This window comes from Notothenia rossii (assembly GCF_949606895.1).
Source record: "Notothenia rossii genome assembly, chromosome: 6".
In the NCBI taxonomy this organism is placed as follows: Eukaryota; Metazoa; Chordata; class Actinopteri; order Perciformes; family Nototheniidae; genus Notothenia; species Notothenia rossii.
The window spans coordinates 53,195,839-53,218,253 of NC_136909.1; the positions used below are offsets into that span (position 1 = coordinate 53,195,839).

The 22,415-nt window shown below is 41.3% G+C and overlaps 1 protein-coding gene across 1 annotated transcript in view; it reads right to left on the minus strand.

Annotated features, from left to right (window-relative positions):
• LOC307044614 (voltage-dependent N-type calcium channel subunit alpha-1B-like) overlaps nt 1-22,415 on the minus strand; it is a 576,385-nt gene that overhangs the window by 94,960 nt on the left and 459,010 nt on the right. The window contains exons 43-44 of the mRNA XM_079689925.1: nt 12,302-12,417; nt 10,642-10,811 (exon numbers count right to left, since the gene is read on the minus strand). Of these exons, the coding sequence (XP_079546051.1) occupies nt 10,642-10,811; nt 12,302-12,417 (286 nt within the window). The remainder of the gene's footprint in view (nt 1-10,641; nt 10,812-12,301; nt 12,418-22,415) is intronic.

The following is a 22,415-nucleotide window of genomic DNA, read 5'->3' on the forward strand; positions in this document are numbered from 1 at the left end:
AATGTTTTGATAACTTGACTTGACTAACATTACTTTTTAAGTTCTGTGAGACTGTTAACTAATGTTTTATTACTTTAGTTTATAAAGGGGCTGGAGTCTCACACACAGTGTCTGTGAAGGTGTGTGTGTGTGTGTGTGTGTGTGTGTGTGTGTGTGTGTGTGTGTGTGTGTGTGTGTGTGTGTGTGTGTGTGTGTGTGTGTGTGTGTGTGTGTGTGTGTGTGTGTGTGTGTGTGTGTGTGTGTGTGTGTGTGTGACTGTGAGCCTGTCCCTACCCCTCCTCCCCCCATTCCTGCCATCTTGTCAGTAGACAGAGGGGAGATGGAATTTAAAAACAGTCACCTTACACTTGTATTGTCCTCTCTAAAACATAGTGTCTGTGAATGTGTGTGTGTGTGTGAGACTGCGTGAGCCTGTCTCCCCCTTCCTGCCATCTCTCTGTTGGAGCTGTGATACCTCCCCTCTTCCTGCCATCTCTCTGTTTTAGCTGTGATGTCAGAAGATAGAGGGGTTGGAGTTAGTTTGAAAAAAAGGCACCTAAAACTTGTATTGTCCTCTCTAAAATAGATTTCGTTTTTTTTGAATGATTGGTGTTAACTAAGGATGTTCTTTTTAAGTTTTGGGAGACTGTTAACTAATGTTGAATTATTTTAGTTTATAAAGGGCTGGAGTCTCATGCAGTGTCTGTGAAGGTGTGTGTGTGTGTGTGTGTGTGTGTGTGTGTGTGTGTGTGTGTGTGTGTGTGTGTGTGTGTGTGTGTGTGTGTGTGTGTGACTGTGTGAGCCTGTCCTTACCCCCTCCTGCCCCATTCATGCCATCTTGTAAGTAGACAGAGGGGAGATGGAGTTTAAAAACAGTCACCTTACACTTGTATTGTCCACTCTAAAACACCGTGTCGGTAAAGTTGTGGGAGACTGTGTGAGACCTTAAAAATTTGAAAATAAAAGACTTTGCCTGAATACATTTTCTTTAAAGGCACTTTTGATTTGAACGCTATTTCAGTGGAACAATCCAGTTGTGTTAACTTCAATGCTTTTTTCTCTTTTCTTGTGTTACTAAGATACTTTTAGATATACTTTGATGTATGCAACACTTAACAACTGGTAGAATATGAAGTACTTTGTAAGGAATTTGTTTTCTTTTAATGGCCGTATTTTTAAAACATTTGTTCAATTAAACAATGTAGGTTTTTCTTGTCTGATAACCTCACATATTTTTGTTATTTTCTGCTACCAAGATACTTTTAGATACACTTTGTTTCATGCAACACTTAAAAAAAGGGTATAATATGAAGTACTTTGTAAGGAATGGGGTCTATTTAATACCCATTTTTATTTTAACACTTGTTCAGTTAAACAATGTAGGTTTTTTCTGATATTTTAGTTATTTTCAGCTACCAGGATCCTTTTTTGATACACTTTTATGTAGGAACATTTTACAACTGGTATAATGTCAATGACTTTGTTACAAATGTATTTTCTTAAAGATACAAAGTGTAAAAGGCAAGTTTGTGATTTTAACACTTTTTTTTTTACTGACACTAGGCAGATTTTGGCTTTTTTTCTCTTGCCAAGATACTTTTAGATACACTTTGAGGTATGCAAAAACCTTAAAACTAGAAAAATAAGTACATTGTCTGATTAGATTTTTCTTAAAGACTGTTTCTCTAAAAGGCAAGTTTGTGATTTTAACACTTTTTACTGACACTCGGCAGATTTGTGTGTAATTCTCTCACAAAGGAACTGTGAGATACACTTTTATGTATGCAAAACCTTAAAAATTAGAAAATAAAATACTTTGCCTGAATACATTTTCTTTAAAGGCACTTTTGATTTTAACGCTATTTCAGTGGAACAATCCAGTTTTGTTAACATTTCTCTTTTCTTGTGTTACTAAGATACTTTTAGATAGACTTTGATGTATGCAACACTTAACAACTGGTAGAATATGAAGTACTTTGTAAGGAATTTGTTTTCTTTTAATGGCCGTTTTTTAAACACTTTTTCAGTTAAACAATGTAGGTTTTTTTTCTTATATTTTAGTTATTTTCAGCTACTAAGATACTTTTTTTTGATACAATTTTATGTAGGAACATTTTACAACTGGTAGAATGTCAATTACTTTGTAACAAAATGTATTTTCTTAAAGACTGACTCTTTTAACACTTTTTTTTTTACTGACACTAGGCACACTGTAAAATGTTTGGCTGTAAAATTACAGTAAATTACTGGCTACTAGTTGCATGGATTTCACAGTAATTTACTGTAAATATTTCACAGTAATTTACTGTAGATATTGTACAGTAAATTAGAATAAAAGTACAACTAAATACTGTGACTTTACAGTTGCCATGCCCATGGAATTACTGTGATATAGCAATACAGAGCTGTGGTATTATGGTACCTTGCTGTACATAGATTACAGTAATTACCTGTATTTTCACACTATTACTGTAGAAGTAATGGAACCCGAGCCAGCCACACCACAGACCGTAGGACCCAGAGCCCCCCCCAACCAGAAATCAAATATAAACCCTGTGGGAAACAAAATAAAGCCGTGAAAACTTGACTACCAGGTCCTTCAGGCTAAACATAAACACATCTGCAAAAATATGGCCAGAGGTAAGAGGTATTCTAAGGAGAGTGTCTCCCGGCATTAGGATAGGCGAGACATCCTTCCCCTCCAGCTTCTCTTTATATATACACGGCTGAGTGTAATTTGGAACACCTGGGCAGAGGCGGAGCCAGGGGCAGACCAGGTGCAGAAAACAAGGAGGGGAGCACTTAACACATACACAGACATCCACTCGACAATTTTTCTGAAGAATGTGCTGACATGGGGGTTTAAATTGCCATGCCTCTTTTTGGCTTTTGAGCCCGTCTCAGGATTAATGCCCAGGAAGCACCTGAAAACACTGAGCCAAGACAACAATTTCAATTTTACATAGATTTATATGTTGCATCGTTTATTTTTAAGGCACATGCAGCGGTGCCCCTTTCAATTTAAGTAAAACCTGCACCAAAGAAAGAAATTAGTATTTAAAGCCAGCAAGAGCGATAAAAGCAAGAAAATCCCTTAATTCGTTGTGTTATCACAGAGGATGGTCTGAATACAGTATTTTACTGTGAAATAATACAGTAACATTTTGTGAAATCCTGGTAATCATTTAGCTTGCACATTCACAGTAATTAACTGTGCCTGTATTGATTTCACTGTGAAATTCAAAATTACAGTATTATATTGTGAACATTACAGGTAAAGAATGTAAAGTGTTAAAACAGCAATTTATTGTAATTTATTACAGCTAAATATTGTGAAATCATGGTAATATTTTACAGTGCAGATTTAGCTTTTCTCTCTCATTGTCTTTCTCTTACTTTTTCGATACAGTTTTATGTATGACAACTTTACAACTGGTAGAAAGTTAAGTACTTTTTCTGAACAGATTTTCTTTGGGACTTTGGCACTTTGGGATTTTAGTAAGACAATCCAGTTTTCTGGAAATAACTTAAATGATTTTTGTTTTTTCTCCTACAAAGATACTTATAGTTACACTTTAATGGATGCAAAACGTTATAACTTGGTGAAATATTCATTAATTTGTAATGAATTGAGTTTCTTAAAGAATCAAACTCTAAATGGAAAGTTTGTGATTTTAACACTGTTTCGATGAAACAATTCAGTTTTGATAACTTGACTTGACTAACATTACTTTTTTAAATACTATATGTTTTTTAGATGCTTTACTTTGATATATTTCATGTTATTTTAACACAACATTACTATTTCATATTTGTGTACATACTGTGATATTTGTTTTTGTTTTTCTCTCCTTTTTCCATTATATTTTTGAAAAACTACACAGTGATTTTTAGCAAAATACAACATGCAACTAATACATTATTACAATATTACGACCTTTTGCGATATTTTCAACACAATATACTTGTACCTTTTTTTGTTGTTGTAGGGCTTCAATATATTTTGCATGTCATGCATAAAAACGGTGTCATCTTTCTAGAAACTGATGTGCTGTCCATTTTACAAACAAGTTATTTTTCTGCTTCTTCATCCTCTGAATTTTCCTCCCCCGTCCCTCTTCCTTCAGCCATCACAACAACAATCAAGGTGGATCTGTGAAATTAAACACCTCTTCCCAAAGTGTGACTTCCCTATTGAGGGCATGCCTCTAGGGCAGTAGGGTCTAAACCGATTGGCCAAATATACTAACATGCAGAACGTATGGTATGTCTGAAAAAGACTAACCATTAATCCAGTTCAAGCTGTCTTTAAGATGTGACATCGCGCTCTGACTTTTTCCCGTCAAATCGTGACAAACTATTACTTATTCTTAAATTTGACCTCTTGCTGCTTGGTTGAAAATGATAGATGAAAAAGAACTTTTTAAAAAGAGTCAAACAGAGAGGGACATTATACTGGTGAAAAAAACTCTCAATTCTACAGATGACTCCCCCCACTCAACGCAATAAGTCCCACCCCACTCAGCAAATCATCTAAAACGAAGGACCCCACTAAGACAACCGTTGAAAACTAGCCATGGATCTGAGAAAAACCAAGTCTGATGTAACCTACCCTTATTATCACCAGGATAACGGATATGGGCTTAATGACTGGATGTTACAAAGTAGGGGAGAGGATGTTCCCGAAGAAGAGCTTTCCTCTACAGATGTAGCTCCTAATTTCAGACTCCAGCTTACAGCTTCCTGCCTACGACCTGCCTAAGACCACTATTGAGGAATGTTAAGCCCTCCCACTATTTTCCAATAGGGCGTTGCCAGATTTTCAATTTCAGGTTTTAACCAGGAGATGGCGCTTCATTCACAAATACAGAAAGACAAGTTTCATGGACTTTCAGTTGTGTTTTGAAGAGCATTTGAACACATCAATATTTTAAATCAACTAAAGTATATCTAATTTTGTAATTCAATAATATATAGTCTTTATATATTAAATAATCATAATAATAATGTAAATGTTTACATTATACTTCTTTATTTGTTATGCTCATACTTTTACCTTTACAATCGTTTGCTTTAATATGCAGTATATTCTTTGTATATTTTTGTGTTTGCTTCCTCCTGCTCCCTTTCGGACACATACTGTATGATTTATTATTATTATTATTAATATGAAGATATTATTAAGATAAGATAAGATGTTACTTTATTGATTGAATATTTTAGTTTAATATGTGCTGTCTTTCCCACGGTAATTCAGAATGCTCACAGGTCACATTCCGACCATTATTTAAAACAATACTGTAGGTGCTTTCCCACCGTCTACAGTTTGATTTGCATAGAGGGAGCTCTGTGGCTGAATGGCCAGCGATTAGGTGTGGCGCATTTATCATAGGTGATCAGAGCTAACTGCCTACCGTCAGATTTCATTTAAAAAACAGGTCTAATTTTAAGACTATTTCTGCGCTCATAAAGAATGATAAGAATAAGAATAATGCATATTGAACTGGTTTAATTAATTAGTGAGTTTATTTAACACTAGAACCGCCAATCGGGTACATGTTTGTGTGTTGTGTTTGTGCAATGTAAGTTTTTTTCAACAAAATATTAAAGTCTCCCAGTCCGTGACTTTTCCTGAAAGTGTGTTATGTAGCACCCTATGTTGTTAAAAATTGCATTCTAATAGCGGGAGTTGACGGTTTTAGGTAGGCCTATACAAAAACCTCTGGCGGTTCTAGTGTTAAGGTAATTAGGTACAGTAGAAGCCCTTTTTTATCAGTAACAAATTTAGCAGTTGAACATAAAAGTCAACTAACTGACGGTCACTTGCAATGACAGTGTTGTGTCTACTGTAAGCTTGTCACTCAGAGTAACCTACAGTTAATTTAGCTGCTGGAGAAGAAAGATCAGGGGGGGAGGGGGGGAGAGAGCTGTGGTTGATGGGCCATTAGTTGTGTAAATACCATAGACTTGCAAATACACAGCTGTGAGCTGCCGTTTCATTCAGACTGTTTAAAAAACGGTAAGGACTATTTTTCTTAGCGGATGCATGTCAATTTAAATCAATACATACAACTATTTTTTAAATCAATAAAAATATTTTCTAAATCCATAAAAGCATTTCAATTAATATTGGGAGTCATGTCGTTACTTTGTTGAGAATGTGGCCATGTAATACGCGGGATAATGTGCAGCGACTTGTTCCTTATGGGGAAAATAACACCCTTCATGCTGATCTTGATCCCTCCGCCACGCTTTGGGATCCTGATCTGCCGTCGAGGCTCCATTAAAATATAAATATTTTTTGTGAATTACTGAGTTTAGGCACGTTAATAACGTTTTAATGAAGTTGAATACAGTATATTCATATTTGTCAGTGATTTCATGTCAATTGTGTGTGTGTGTAGAGGTGTTTGTGGTTAAAACACTTTCATGAAGTGAATGAGGTTTTCCTTCTATAAAACAGCTGTGGGCAGCAGTGAGTGTCACGGACATGAATTCATAGATCAAGGCAGACTGGTGCACACACTCTCCTGTCATGACAACACTGGCAGGACAGTAGGCGACACGCCCGTTCTAAGCCGTGTAACTCCTCACATCCCAAGCTGCATCCCCAAAAAGTGTATTATGTTGTGACCTCGTTTCAGACGTTATGTTTCAGTTGTGCTCTGTCTATGTTAAAAAGCCTCAGTCACCTTAATTCATATAATAAGAACATCTCAGGTCAGTAACACTCAAAGCTAAATGTGCAATACCATGTTCAGCTATGTTACTATTTATAATGTTATTGTTGTTACATCAGAAGATGTAGGCTACATATTGGAATGATTTCTTAACTTACAGTAGGCTATTTTTTACAATGTGTGTTGGAAGGATTTATGAAATTACGATGAATATTGTCATTGTTGAAGGCTTTTAGAGAAGGGTGAATTATAAGCCTGAATCATATAACATTTTATACCTAAAACATAAAAGCCACAATAAATAAATCACAATTAATCTAGTTATTTTTACCTCCCGTATTGCTTTCAACCCACCAGCTTTTATGGTGTTGTTACGTCACTAACTGTAAGCTTGTCACTCAGAGTAACCTACAGTTTATTTAGCTGCTGGAGAAGAAAGATCAGGGGGGGAGGGGGGGAGAGAGCTTTGTAAATACACAGCTGAGAGCTGCCGTTTCATTCAGACTGTTTAAAAAACGGTAACAACGGACTATTTTTCTTAGCGGATGCATGTCAATTTAAATCAATACATACAACCATTTTTTAAATCAATAAAAACATTTTCTAAATCAATAAAAGCATTTCAATTAATATTGGGAGTCATGCCATTACTTTGTTGAGAATGTGGCCATGTAATAAGTGGGATAATGTGCAGCGACTTGTTCCTTATGGGGAAAATAACACCCTTCATGACGAGGCTCCATTAAAATATAAATATTGTTTGTGAATTACTGAGTTTAGGCACGTTAATAACATTTTAATGAAGTTGAATACAGTATTATTCACATGTGTCAGTAATTTCATGTCAATTTGGTGAATATAAACATAAATGATCGTGGTGAAGATGATGATTAATTTAGGATTAAAAATCGAGAGCCGGGCTGCATTTCCTCCCGTTCGTTTTTTTCGACTAAAAAACATTATTTTGTTAAATAACAACATGGTGATGTTTTGTAAATGATTACATGTCTCTTATTTAGCACAGAGTATGATATCCGTGACATATGGATATTCACAAAGTTCCGCTGTACATCCAGCGTACTGTATCTGACTTTATTTCACATGAGCTCCAGTGTCGAACCCCACTGCACCCCCTGGTGGATCAATGATCCATTCCAGTGGTTCCTAAGCTAAAGGAGGTTATAAAGGACGTTTGAAACCTCCTTTCCTTTCATTTGGAGAATTGGAACGGCACTTAACATGGCTGCCACTGACGTACTTCCGGGTCATTTCACTCCGTTAGGAAGGTTCCTAAGCTAAATGGACTATTGGAACGCAACCCTGGACAAATGGAAACAATAATTTTCTGACTCCTTACGCAATTTCCTTTCCAAAAATGTATAGTATTGCAAATCCCCACAAAAATCCCGCAAAAGTACATAGTGAACAACAAAATAAAAATAAAAACAGCTAACTCAAATTACAGTATGAGATGTAATAAAATACCTGAAAATAAAATATCTAAAGCAAATCAAAGTCTATAACCATGTTACAATATGCTAACGTATTAGTGTATAGCATACACACTTGGAATCAGCCCTCATGTAAACCTGATTTGACAAGTTCTCCTCCCAGATTCTAGATCGGTGCAGCTACATGTTCGGATAACATTTGCTACATTTAAGGAAAACGTAGCAAATGTTGTGGTGTACTTCTTTTTTTGTTTTTGATGTTATTAATAACTGCATATCTATCAATCTATATGTCCTTTGATGCCAATCTTTTTATATTTTTTATTTATTAATATTTTATTTTTTTGTTTTTAAATCACACGCCCTTCAAGCCAATCAGAATCGAGCTGCCGCTACTGAGAGTGAAACTGAGTATCTGCTGAGCTTTTGGAGCAAGTGAGAGCTAGTGAATATTTCGCTCTGCAGCTGGATGAGAGCATGATACTCATGGATGTAGCAAATATTGTTGTTTATATATATGAATATAAATATGTTTATTGTTAATATTGCTGTTGAATATTATCTATAAATAGCTTTCAAAAATGCTAAAAATATATGTTAATTGTTCATATTACTGTTCAAAATTATATAATTATAAAGACAGAAATTACTTTAAAAATGCTTTAAAAAGATGTTTACTGTTGATATTACTGTTTAATAATGTGTTAAGAATGTTTATAACAGAAGACACAATCAATGTAATGAATGACAAACAAAAGATAAATACAAAACATTTTTTGAAGAATAACTGATTGTTAATTATTAGTACAAATATATATTAAGAAAATGTATTAAGCTGTATGATTAATTTGTCATATTTTCCATCATAATGTACTCATCATTTACATTTTTTTTTACAACAGGCGGGTCCCCGCCAGAGGATAATGCTATATGGGGGTCCTTGGCATGGCAAAGTTTGGGAACCCCTGGTCTAGTACACTGTAAAAGCCTCCGATCTTTGCTTGATTATTGCAGATTCCTAGCTCAGAGTATAAATGAACCTGTTCTTTAATCAATGTTTGCTCTCTCACTGTACACAATGTTTGTATGTACCTATAGCACACTATGTCTATACATTCAGTAGATAGGAATATAGAGATTATTCTAATTTATTCTGTACATTTTACTGTAGATACTCCTCTGAATATAGGTCTTTTATTTTTACTGAGCATATGTATATATTATTTTTAATCTATCTATCTTTTTTCACACCTCACCTCGCAGCTGAAACTGTAAATATTCCAGATATACTTAGTTATAGTAATTGCGGCTTTAGTGAAGCCTGTCTTTATTAACACTAGAACCGCCAACGGGGTCAATTTGACTCAGAGCTGTTTTTTATTGTATGTAACTTTTTTTCAATAACATATTAAAGTCTCCCAGTCCGTGACTTTTCCTGAAAGTGTGTTATGTAGCACGCTATGTTGTTAAAAATTGTCAATATGAAGTCAGATTGAAGAAATCGGCAAAAGAATTGCCATTTATACCTATTTCCGCCAAGCGGGTCATATTGACCGCACCCCTTTTCGCGCTATTGATTTTGTGTGTAAACAAACATGACGTGTTGCTATAGCAACGCCTTTTGCCTACTGCAGTTCCTTATAGATTGAGAGATAGATTGAGAGCGAGAGAGATAGATTGATAGCGACAGTCTGTAGTGAAGGAGCGCGCTCCCGCTCACGGGAGACTGCTTGCGCTGCACTCCTGCTCACGGGAGACTGCTTGCGCTGCGCTCCGCAGCAAACGTTAATAAACGAAACAATTTAACAAAATTGCTTGTCAAAATACCAAAACCACAGGACCATTTTTCTTTTTAAAGCAATACTTTTACTTTGAAAATCAAGGCATTCTAATGCTGGGTCAATTTGACCCCGGTGGCGGTTTCAGGTATAACAAATCTCTGGCGGTTCTAGTGTTAATATTCTTGTAGGGGGTCAATGTGATCTTACTGTAGGTTTTAAATTTGAAGTTGTAAATCCAACTTAGAATTGCCGTACTGAGGTGGTAAATTCCAGACTACTGATTGGTCTTACTATAGCATGTTGTCTTGGTGTAGTGAACCCAGACATAGTCTTAGAGTCATGCCTAGTATTACTGCAGACAGTTAGTCAGCTGTTTGCAGGGTGTCCTTCTCTCTCTCATGCAGGTAGGGAAAGTAGGAGACATGTTAACAGATGCAGATTATGTATTCTGATGAATTTACTAAGGCCACACAATTGTTGATGGTCACTTTTATCTGGAAAAAGTTTCACTATGAAAAGTTCTCCACCAAAAGGGTCATCCTCAGCATACATTTACACAATGTCATTTTCTTAAAAAATCTGGCAGTATTATACTTTTAGGGTCATGCTGTTTAGCCTGAAGGCAGTACACCTAACCCTGGTGTTACCTTGTGTCGAAAGTGTTGATGTTGTAAAGTCACTCTTGGCTCTTACTCTGAATGTAGTCTTGTGTGTGATCTAAAGCTTTATTTCCTGAAGCGTGAAACTTACAGCGTGCCTCCGTTGTTCAGGGAGTTGGAGCTTGGTCCGGTGTGTAGCTGGGTCTTGGATTTGGGCGGAAGCATGCTGGGAGGCTCCACACTGTTTAGAATCATAGGCAGATCTTTCTCCTGCATGTGAGTCAGAGGCAGCAATGGCTTAAACAGAGCCCCGACCTTGCACTGTGGAGAAGAAACGTATGGCAACATGCTGAAGACATTCAGAGGCAGCAGGCAGAATATTGTTGCACCCAGCTCCAACATAGGGGTGTCACGTGGGGACTTGGGCCAAAATATTCATTTATTGCAGTCATGCTTTTTATGTGGTTCATCTGTGTGTATCCATGAGTATCTGTGTGTCCCCAAACAGACATGCACCTGTAGAGTAGATGTGCAACTTGCAAATGAGCAGCGAACAGCGGCTGATTCAGGATCACCCTCGGCTGTAGCTGCTAAGCATGCCTTGTTTCTCAAATGGGGTAATAGTTCCCCTAGGGGGACATTCGTGTACTGAAGGAGATCGCTGAGATTTTTTTAAATATTAATTACAAAAGTGCTTTATTCTTAAAATAATGATGAGCGTTTAGTCTAGTTGCGAGCTCATAGAGTTCAATAGTGAACTCAGAAATGTTGAGCACCCCAAGGTTTGATGATAAAAATGTAAAGTACGGGTCCCCAGCAAATAGAAACATATGTTGGAAAATTTGCAAAACAAAATTGAATTAGCATTCAGGATAAAACATTTCAGTTTTAACCAAAAAGTGGCCATATTTGTACTCTCGGTGGGCTGATTTGTATACATTTTGGGAAGTTTGAGGGGCATCTGGATCATTTGGATTGGACAGATTGCTTATTTATTTGAAAAGGAATTGTCCACAGTAGAGATCATCATGTTTTTCATCTTCTGCTCTCTATATCCAATGGTCGCAACACTGCTCATGGTAGTCAAAATCAGTACAAATATGGCCACTTTCTGGTTAAAACAACAATTTTTGATCCTGTCAGAAATTGATTCAGCATCTTCAATAACTCCCAAAACCACTCAAAATGTTTCCAAAAAGGTCAAACCGTTTCTATTTACATAGGCCGTAATACCATTAATGCTAATTAATGCAATTTATGCTGATCGTGCAAATTGCCCAACACATGTAGATTATCATGCGGGAGTTTCTATGTGCTGGGGACCTGTACTATACATCTATAATAAAACTTTGGGGTACTCAACATTTCCAGCTTCACTATGCTGGCAACTAGACTTTAAACAGATAAGGTCATGCTTCCCACTAAATTGAAAGAGCACACTAAAAAGATGCACCTCAAGCTAATTCTTTATGTGTGTGTATGCATGCAGGCATGCGTGTGTGTATGCATGCAGGCATACAGAGTGTGTATCAGTGAATGCATCATATCCAGATCCAAGGCTTTATTGCCATATGCACAGCAGCTACAGTGTAGATATGGCAATGAAAAACTGAAGTCCAAGGCTCCTCCAGCAGTGCAACCTGAATATATATATATAGGGCTCATGCATATATATTTGCACCAGTCCTTCCAATGTGTTTGCTTCAGTGCGTGTGTGTGTGTGTGTGTGTGTGTGTGTGTGTGTGTGTGTGTGTGTGTGTGTGTGTGTGTGTGTGTGTGTGTGTGTGTATGTAGGCATGTGTTTGTTGTACCTGTGAGCCTGAAGTGCCCTGTTGCTGCTGCAGCCGCAGCCTCCGCGCTCGGTTCTGCTTGTAGTAGTCAAAGATCATCAGGGCTGCATACACCTTCCCCACCGTCAGCTCATTGGCTGAGGAGGAGGAGAGAGGAAATTGTTGTGACTCAACAGATATGTTAGGTTTAGTTATGTTTTTACTCTAGTTTTGTGTTTTGATCTTGTCACTTCCTGTTTTTATTTTGAAAGTAATCTTTCCTCTCATTCCAGATCCCACATTTCCTGCCTTTGTGTGTTTCCCGCCCTTGAGACTGCTTGGCCCTGCCCTGATTGTTTTCACCTGTGCCCATCCCCCTCACCTATATATAGCCCTGGTGTTTCTTTGTTCCTTTGTCAGTTCGTTATGTTTCATGTTGTGAGAACCTGGGCCTTTTTTGACTCCTGATACCTACCTTGAGATTTAGACCTTTTGCCAAGTGAGTTTTTGTGTTGCTGTACAACTTGGCTTTGGCTATTTAACTGCTTTTTATTTTTTGAAAGTACGATTTAGTTCTGTTATCAAAGAACATTCTATTTTTGGACAACTGTCTTCGAGTCCTGCTTTTGGGTCCTGCGTCCTGTGTCTCGGTTCATAACAGTACGAACTGACCAAAATATGGATCCAGCGGATTCAGAGACAGTGAAGATAGCTTTGGGAGCTCAAGGAACAAGACTACACCAACATGGGGAGCAGCTGGGCGCCATCAACCTGGGGGTGAGGGACCTGACCGGCCGTCAGGAAAATGTTCAAGCCTCCATCAATACTCAGGTGAATCAACTTGCCGAACAGCTGCACCGTGTCCTCGCTCACCTGGAAGCTGGTTCATCCCCTCAGTCTCCTGTTGTTGTCAACTGCTCCAGCTGACCATGTGTCACTCCATGCTCCACCGCCTCGTCTGGCATCTCCAGAGCGATTATCCGGAGATTCCGGTTACTGTCGCCCTTTCATTGTTCATTGTGATCTCTATTATAAATATAACCCTGCTGCATTCCCCACTGATCAGTAGCGTGGCATGGGGAAAAATTTAGGGGAAGCCAATTTTTTTGGAGGGGGGGGGGGGGGTGGTCAATAACGTAACCAGATGAGTGATTTCAGCGCCCGGTAACATTTTACACACATTTGTATCATACAGATGCAGGACTTTTACACGCCTGTTATCTGACCGACAGGTCCGCACGCACTCTCCAGCTGAAACTCTCTCGTCTTATTAATTTAAGCATTTCTTATTAATGTATGCAGTCAAAATCCTCAAGTTTCTGCTTCAAGGAAGCACTCTGTGCAATGGTCTCTTTGTCCCATCCCTGCTCTGTCATTATCCTGTCAAAAGCGATACAGAGCGACCCGCGTCCTTCATGGATGGCCTGTACTGCGCGGCTTTTAAAGTTCCACCTCACAGCAGAACCCCCTGGTACACGCACAGCTCGATCAACTTCAGACAGTAGTGCTGATCTCTTACATGAACGTGAGAAAAAATTGTGGAAGGCATCGAGATTGGCAAAAAACAGTTTGGCTGCTTGAATGTTGTTTGTGCCTTAGCATAACAGTGGATGAATAGCGCATTGGGGCAGTGTGCTTTCACTAAAACCTGAACGCCACCGTGCTGTCCGCTCATGCAGACATGAGCTCCGTCATAAGTCTGACAAATCAATTTGTTTGTTGGACTGTAGTTCCCGATGGCTCTCATGACAACTGATGTTACAGCTTTTGCGTCTCTTTCTAAGCCGACATCAAAAAAGCAGAGGAAACGTTCACACACACTGCCTTTTTCATTCACGTATCTGATTATGATAGTGAGTTGGCACTTATTGGAGATGTCTGATGTGTCATCCACTTGTACAGCAATGAAAGGACAAATCTTTATTTCTTTATCAGTCTCATCCTGGATACAACGAGCTATGCTCTCAATGATGTCATTTTGTATGGAGTTTCATCTGCTTTAATTTTTAGTTGCTGCTGTAGCGGAAGTTTAGTGAGGTTATGCTTAATTAAGTATGCCAAATCTCCTCCCTCCATCATGCTTCATTTGCTTGATCATTTCTAACGGCGGTGATGACAGTTACAGTACTACGTAGTAAAACTGATGTCGATGCGATTTGATTGGATTGTGAGGAAAGGGATTTTGCCTCACAATCCAATCAAATCGCCAGCCTCCAGGGGAAGCCGGAGGCGGCCTGCTTCCCTTGGCATGGCCCTGACCAATCACAGATTGGCAGGGGCATGACGTGGGCCTCATCTGATTGGTCAATCCCTCCATTTTTTTTCACCAAGGGAAGCCAGATTTGGCTGGCCTCCTCTCGCAACACTGAATGCAATCTACTGTTTCACCATAACATCTAGAGGGGCGCTGTTTCACTCTTTGTAAAATACTCAATGAGAATGGGAGAGAGACGCAGAGACGGTCCGGCAGGAACACACAGCAAAGGAGAATTACCGAAACAAAACAAAGTGTTTTTATTTATTTATTTAAATTATAACTACAATCAGAAAAAACAGGGGAAGCCTGGCTTCCCTTGGCCTCCGGGAGAAAACGCCACTGCCACTGATCACTCTAAAGTGGCCTTCATGGTGAGCCACTTAACGGGGAGAGCAGCGGCCTGGGCTACGTCCGAATGGGCGAGAGATTCACCTGCCTGTAATTCTCTGGATGTATTTACAGACACTCTCACCAAGGTGTTTAATCGCACGGCTCCTGGAAGAAAGGCAGCCAGAGCACTGATGCAGATTAAGCAGAGCCAGCGCAGAGTATCGGATTATGCCATTGAGTTCAGAACCCTTGCAGCAGATTGTGGCTGGAATTCGTCAGCACTGCTCGACGCCTTTTTGTCTGGTCTTTCAGATTCCATTAAAGACCAGTTAATACCTTTGGAACTCCCAGAAGACTTGGATTCTGTCATTGCACTGGCAGTTTGAATAGACAATAGACTGGCCGAAAGACAAAAAGAAAGGTTCAAGAATGTGGCACGTCTGCCTCGACACCGAGGGGACACACCAAGCCATCGTCCCGCCTGGAGACCTCCTGCTGATACTCCTCCTGAGAGAAGAGTGCTCCCTAGTGTCTCAGAGGAGCCCATGCAGTTGGGTCGGGTAAAGTTGACTCCGGAGGAACGTCTTCGGCGCATTCAGGAGGGCAGGTGTTTTTACTGTGGGGAGCAGGGGCACCTCCTGGCTTCTTGTACACTAAAAGGTCGGGCTCATCAGGGACGAGGAGGACTCTGGTGAGCCGACTGTCATCTGGATTCCCTCCTCGTACATTGACACAGGTACAAGTAAAAGTAGACAGACATGTTTTAACTCAGGGGGTTCTCATAGACTCTGGTGCAGATGAAAGTTGAATGGATTGGGGGTTGGCCAAGAAGTGGAACTGTGTGGTAATTCATTTGAAGCAACCGTTAAAGGCCTCTGCTCTGGATGGTCGGTTATTGTTTACCGTTGCCCATTGTACTATGCCCATTGAAATAACCGTAAATGCAACACATACTGAACACATGATTTTCCATTTATTTGACTCTGCTCAGCATCCACTTATTCTTGGTTACCCATGGTTAGTCAAGCACAATCCACACATAGACTGGAGATCTGGAAGAGTTAAGGGATGGGGAGAGGACTGCAAACAGTTTCTGTTTGAGAGACAATAAGACTGGTGACAACACTCCCCATGCTAGAAAGATTGAGACCCAAGATGTTGTCCAGATTACATGTACAGAAATGACTGAGGCTATCCAAGTACAGGAGCAAGATTTCCCTGACAAGTCCAAGTTGCCCAGTTGCTATTGGGACCTGAAGGAAGTTTTTAGTAAAGCCCGAGCCACTGCCCTGCCACCACATAGGCCTAATGACTGTGCTATAAACTTGGTACCTGGCTCCCCCTTACTCAAGGGTCGCCTCTACTCTCTTTCCGGACCTGAAAGGGAGGCCATGAACAATTATATTGAGAACTCTTTGCAGACCGGACTCATTCGCCCTTCCTCGTCACCGGCGGGAGCGGGCTTCTTTTTCGTCGACAAAAAGGATCGATCACTCCGGCCCTGTATAGACTACAGCCCTCTGAACGCAATCACCATCAAAAACAGGTACCCTCTCCCACTCATCTCCTCCGCCTTTGAACTTTTGCAAGACGCCAACATTTTCACCAAACTGGATTTAAGGAATGCTTATCATTTGGTGAGAATCAGGGAGGGGGAAGAATGGAAGACTGGATTTAACACACCTAGTGGACACTATGAGAACCTAGTGATGCCTTTTGGCTTGACCAACGCACCGGCAGTGTTTCAGGCCCTCATAAATGAGGTGTTGGGGGACTTCCTGAATAAGTCTGTGTTTGTATATCCTGATGACATTTAGATTTTTTCTCCTGACAACATAACCCACCAGCAGCATGTCTGTCAAATCCTCGACCGCCTGCTACAGAACCAACTTTATGTCAAAGCAGAGAAGTGCGAGTTACATGTCCAAACCACATCGTTCCTGGGTTTCATCATTGCCCCCGGTTAAATAAAGATGGACCCTGCCAAGGTCAGTGCCATGACCGAGTGGCCAGTTCCTGTTAAGAGAAAAAATTACAGCAGTTCCTGGGGTTTGCACATTTTTATAGACGTTTGATCAGGAATTTCAGTTTTTTTGCTTCCCCGCTACATGTACTTACCTCTCGTCATGTCCCTTTTGAATGGAACTCCAAAGCTGCTAACGCTTTTCAAGGCCAAAAGGAGATGTTCACCTCTGCTCCCTTCCTCACCATCCCAGATCCACTTCGACAGTTCGTGATAGAGGTGGATGCCTATAACCTCGGTGTGGGCAGTTCTCTCTCAGCGGGCTGCAAAGGATAATAAGCTCCATCCCTGCGCTTATCTCTCCCGTAAGTTGTCCCCAGCGGAAAGGAACTACGACATGGGCAATTGTGAACTACTGGCAGTGAAACAAGCCTTGGAGGAGTGAAGACATTGGCTAGAGGGGGCCGCTCAGCCATTTCTGGTATGGACAGACCACAAAAACCTTGAATACATAAAAAAGGCTAAGAGACTGAATTCACGTCAGGCGTTTTGATTTTACCTTGTAATTTAGACCTGGCTCCCAGAACACCAAGCCAGATGCCTTATCCCGTCTGTTTGACCCTGAGCCTGCTGCCAAGAAACCAGAACCCATCCTACCACTGAACCGTGTGGTAGGAGCGGTAACATGGCAGATAGAAAAAGAGGTGCAGCAAGCAAATGTGGAGAGCCCAGCACCTAGTGAGTGTCCGCCTAATAGGCTGTTTGTTACAGTGCCCTTGCGCTCCAAGATCATTCACTGGGATCACACGTCCTTGCTCACTTGTCATTCTGGGGTTAGAGGAACCATGTTCGCGCTTAAGCAGCGTTTCTCGTGGCCGTCCATGGCTAAAGATGTTGTTGGATATGTGAATGCCTGTCCTGTTTGTGCTCGCAGCAAAACTTCTTCCAGGTCTCAGACGGGGACTGCAGCCGTTGCCCATTCCTCAACGGCCCTGGTCTGACATATCCATGGACTTTGTTACTGGACTCCCGATGTCTCACGCTAATACCACTGTGCTAACAGTGGTAGATCGTTTTTCTAAAATGACTCATTTTATTCCTTTGACCAAGCTACCCTCGGCCAAGGAAACGGCAGAAATTATGATTATCAATGTGTTCCGGATACATGGATTTCCCAGGGATATTGTGTCAGACCGGGGCCCACGGTTTGTTTCCAAGTTCTGGAAAGAGTTCTGCAGTCTGATTGGAGCCACCGCTAGCCTCTCCTCTGGGTAACACCCCCAGTCCAACGGACAAACGGAGAGATTAAATCAAGTGTTGGAGACATGTCTGAGGTGCTTGGTGGCTCAGAATCCCTCATCGTGGAGCAAGCATCTAATCTGGGTGGAATACGCCCACAATTCTCTTCCTACCTCTGCCACAGGTCTGACTCCCTTCCAGTGCGTCTTTGGCTACCAACCACCCGTGTTTGCTGAGACTGAAAAGGAGGTCTTGGTCCCTTCTGCACATGCCCTGGTCAGACATTGCCACCGCATCTGGGCGGCTGCCCGTCGAACCCTTCTAAGGAGTTCTTCTTCAATGAAAAGGGGGGCTGACTGACACCGCCGGCCAGCTCCATTGTACCAGCCTGGGCAGAAGGTTTGGTTGTCCACGAAAGATCTACCCCTCCATGTCGCTTCAAGAAAATTAGCCCCCAGGATTGTAGGTCCCTTTCCAATAACGAAGATTCTGAACCCTGTTTCTGTGCGCCTGCGACTCCCCATGTCCCTGCGGGTCCACCCTACATTCCACGTTGGGAAGATCAAGCCTGTCAAGGAAAGCAATTTGGTTCCCGCAACCAAAGCTCCGCCACCCCCCAGAGTTGTTGATGGTGGCCTTGTTTATACGGTCAAGAAACTGCTGGCAGTCCGAATAAGGGGACGTGGCAGGCAGTTCCTCGTTGACTGGAAAGGCTATGGAGCAGAGGATAGGATGTGGATCAGGAGTTGATCAAGGATTTCTACAGGCAACATCCTAATCTGCCTGGGCCGTCAGGAGACGTCCCTAGAGGGGGGGGGGGGGGGGCGGTAATGTTGTGACTTGACAGATATGTTAGGTTTAGTTATGTTTTTACTCTAGTTTTGTGTTTTGATCTTGTCACTTCCTGTTTTTATTTTGAAAGTAATCTTTCCTCTCATTCCAGATCCCACATTTCCTGCCTTTGTGTGTTTCCCACCCTTGAGATTGCTTGGCCCTGCCCTGATTGTTTTCACCTGTGCCCATCCCCCTCACCTATATATAGCCCTAGTGTTTCTTTGTTCCTTTGTCAGTTCGTTATGTTTCATGTTGTGAGAACCTGGGCCTTTTTTTACTCCTGATACCTACCTTGAGATTTAGACCTTTTGCCAAGTGAGTTTTTGTGTTGGCTATTTAACTGCTTTCTATTTTTTGAAAGTACGATTTTAGTTTTATTATTAAAGAACATTCTATTTTTGGACAACTGTCTTCGAGTCCTGCTTTTGGGTCCTGCGTCCTGTGTCTCGGTTCATAACAGAAATGATGAGAGAGACATGTAGAGGGGAGAAGGGAGGATGGAGAGGAGAACAGGGGCGGAGAGGAGAAGAGAAGAGGAGAGAACAGGGGAGGAGTGTTGACATCTCCATATCAGGTTGAATAATTAAAACGAAAGTTAGTTATAATCAATTATATTCTTGTGTAACCCACAATGAAAATGCTTCATATTTTATGCTTTTCTATATTTACAGTATGAACAAAGTGGTTTGTTAAGTTGAGTGTAAGGCCTATAATGGTTTATGGGTGTCACTGATAAGAGAGGAGGCAGTTTCTTCCATCTTTCCTTACAGCGGTGCATAAGGAGGGGGGCTCCTGACTTAGTGATAAAGAACTGAGATCCCAAAAAGGGGTTTATGCCATAGCCAAGAATAATATTTTGCAAGTCCTACACACTAGAGGGTATGGAGGAGGTGTCTTTAGGGTTTTCTATCCTGTTTTTGAGGAGAGAGAGAGAGATTTATTTATTTTTTGATTTTTCAAACCACTTTTATTCACAAAGCAAATAAACAAACAGACACATTGACACACATTGTCAGTTCAGACAACGACTGAAAATAAGATCCTCATTCTCCACAGAACACAAAGCATTTTTAAGGCACCACATGGCCTCAAATTCTCCCACATTTTTTGTTAAGCAAAAGTAACCGTAGTCCGCTTTCAGTCTTGCTTCAACCATCCGCTTGAAAATTGAAACTGCTTCGGTATCCAATGATTCCGCAACTTTATTCCTCCTGCTGAGGTAAATGGCCATTTTAGCCTGCCCCAACAAAAAATTCAAAAGCTGACTTTTGCACTTTTGCTTCTGACTGTACCTACAATCCAAAATGAACATTGTCTTAGAAAAAACCACATTAAACAAAATCAACATCTGAGTGAGTCACTGAAAAAGACAAAGGAGTCGACCACATTCCGTAAAACAATGAAAAATGGTTTCCATCTGTACACAGAAAGGACAGGCGTCAGACACTGTAGGGTTGATAACTGAAACAAACGCATTTACAGCTACCGCAGCGTGGAGAATCCTCCACTGGAGGTCCCCACCCCTCTTAGTCAGCGGAGGCTTGTAGAGCGCTCTCCACTCAGGCCTCAGAGCCTCAGTCAGGCTCAGATGGGCTCTCCACCGGGTGTCCACTCGCTCCTGGAGTCTGCTCTGATTCAGCACCTTTGTCACCAAATAATAAAATGTTTTGTTGGACATGGTGCTAAAATTAAAATCAGTAACATTGTCCAACTTTAACAAAAAACCCTCACAACTGAGGTCAGGAAAACATTGCAGCGTTGTCCAGACGGAGGCCACACACCTCCACCACCTGGCCCAGCGTGAGGATCCTCTCCTCACAGAGTCTCTGTTGTAGAGAAGGCCTTACTCCAAACACAAACCGAGATCCACGGACCACCGGCTCTCTGAGGAGCCAGAACAGTGAGCCACAGCACTCTGGTCTCTCTTTTTTGAGTAGTCCCTGTGAGGGAATAATTCTGTCTTCACTCCAAGAATTTAACCCTTTCCTGTGTGTTGACATTTACGATCAGCACTCATTCTTGTCTCCCGTAAGGAACGTGATAATGTAGCCGCATGTTGATACTATAAGTTTTATGACTTGATCTGGAGGAAGTAGGGAGTTATACGACTCTGAGAACGCTGGCTTCAAAGCAGAACAGGGGTCAGAGACAGTCTCCAGGTATCAATGCCCATCCCCAATATGTTGATTTGACTCTCTGTAAACTAGTTAAATGGTTTACCAAGATGGGAGATTGATCAGAATTGACAAGGCAACCCACCCGTGCAGTCAGAACCTTTGACTGTGTGACTTGTGATGTGAATTTCTCCGGCCGATGCTTGTATTAAATATCAGTGTTTGACATCAGAACTCCTGCCCGTCCTGTGTCTCCTTCATGGGTCGGTGACTCCCACTGCATTGCTACACAGAAGTTTCCTCCACAGTCCCCACACCTTGAAGAGACCTCCATAGAAACCCGAGAGATTGTTCAGGCGTAATCCTTTTAGGTCCATTAGGAACAGCGACTCAGCCAGACCCAGCTCACCACAGCGTTCCAATAAGGCCCGAGCTACGGGTCTCCAGACCAGGTCAGCAGGTCCAGTCAGGAACCTCTGGAGGAACCGGAGCCTGAAAGCAGCCCCTCTGCTTGCCAGGTGAACCAGGCCATGTCCCCCCTCCTCCTTTGGCAGGAACAGGACGCTCTGAGGGACCCAGTGCATGCGGTCCCAGAAGAAGTCCACCATGAGAGCCTGCACCCTGGAAAGCAGGTTTACGGGTGGGTCGGTGCATGCCAGCCGGTGAGCCAGCATGGAGGAAACAAGGTTGTTTAAAATAAGGATACGCCCTTTAAAAGAAAGTTTGGGAAGGATCCACTTCCACTTCTTTAACCGGCCTTCCACTTTCTCTATAAGCCCGTCCCAGTTTTTCAAACAAAACGTGTCATCATCAAGATAAATACCCAGGTACTTTACCCCTGCCCTTTTCCAACCAAGGCCCCCAGGTAACAACAAGCTGTCAATACTGCCCTCTCCTACTGCTAAGGCCTCACTTTTCCCCCAGTTGACTTGAGCAGATGAGATTTTGCAAAAATTGCTCACAGTTTCAGTTAAAACATTGATGTCATCTTGTTTTTTAACAAAGACCATTATGTCATCCGCATACGCAGACAATTTAAAAACATCCCTAAAGCCAGGAAAAGAGAAACCCTTTAACTTTGACCTTAACCGGTGTAAAAAGGGCTCTATGGCCAGGGAGTAGAGCATCCCGGACAAAGAGCAGCCCTGTTAGACTCCTCTCTGAGCTTCAAAAGGAGCACACAAACTACAGTTTATCTTCAGTACACTCTCAATGTCCCTGTACAAGACCTGGATCTTGGCTATGAGACCAGAGCTGAACCCAAAGGCTTCCAGCGTCTGCCACAAGTACTGGTGTTCAACTTGGTCAAAAGCCTTTTCTTGGTCTAGAGAAATCAGACCAAGCTCACAGCCCAATGAACCGGAGAGGTCCAAAACATCTCGAATTAGAGTCACGTTGTCAGTTATCAACCTGCTGGGA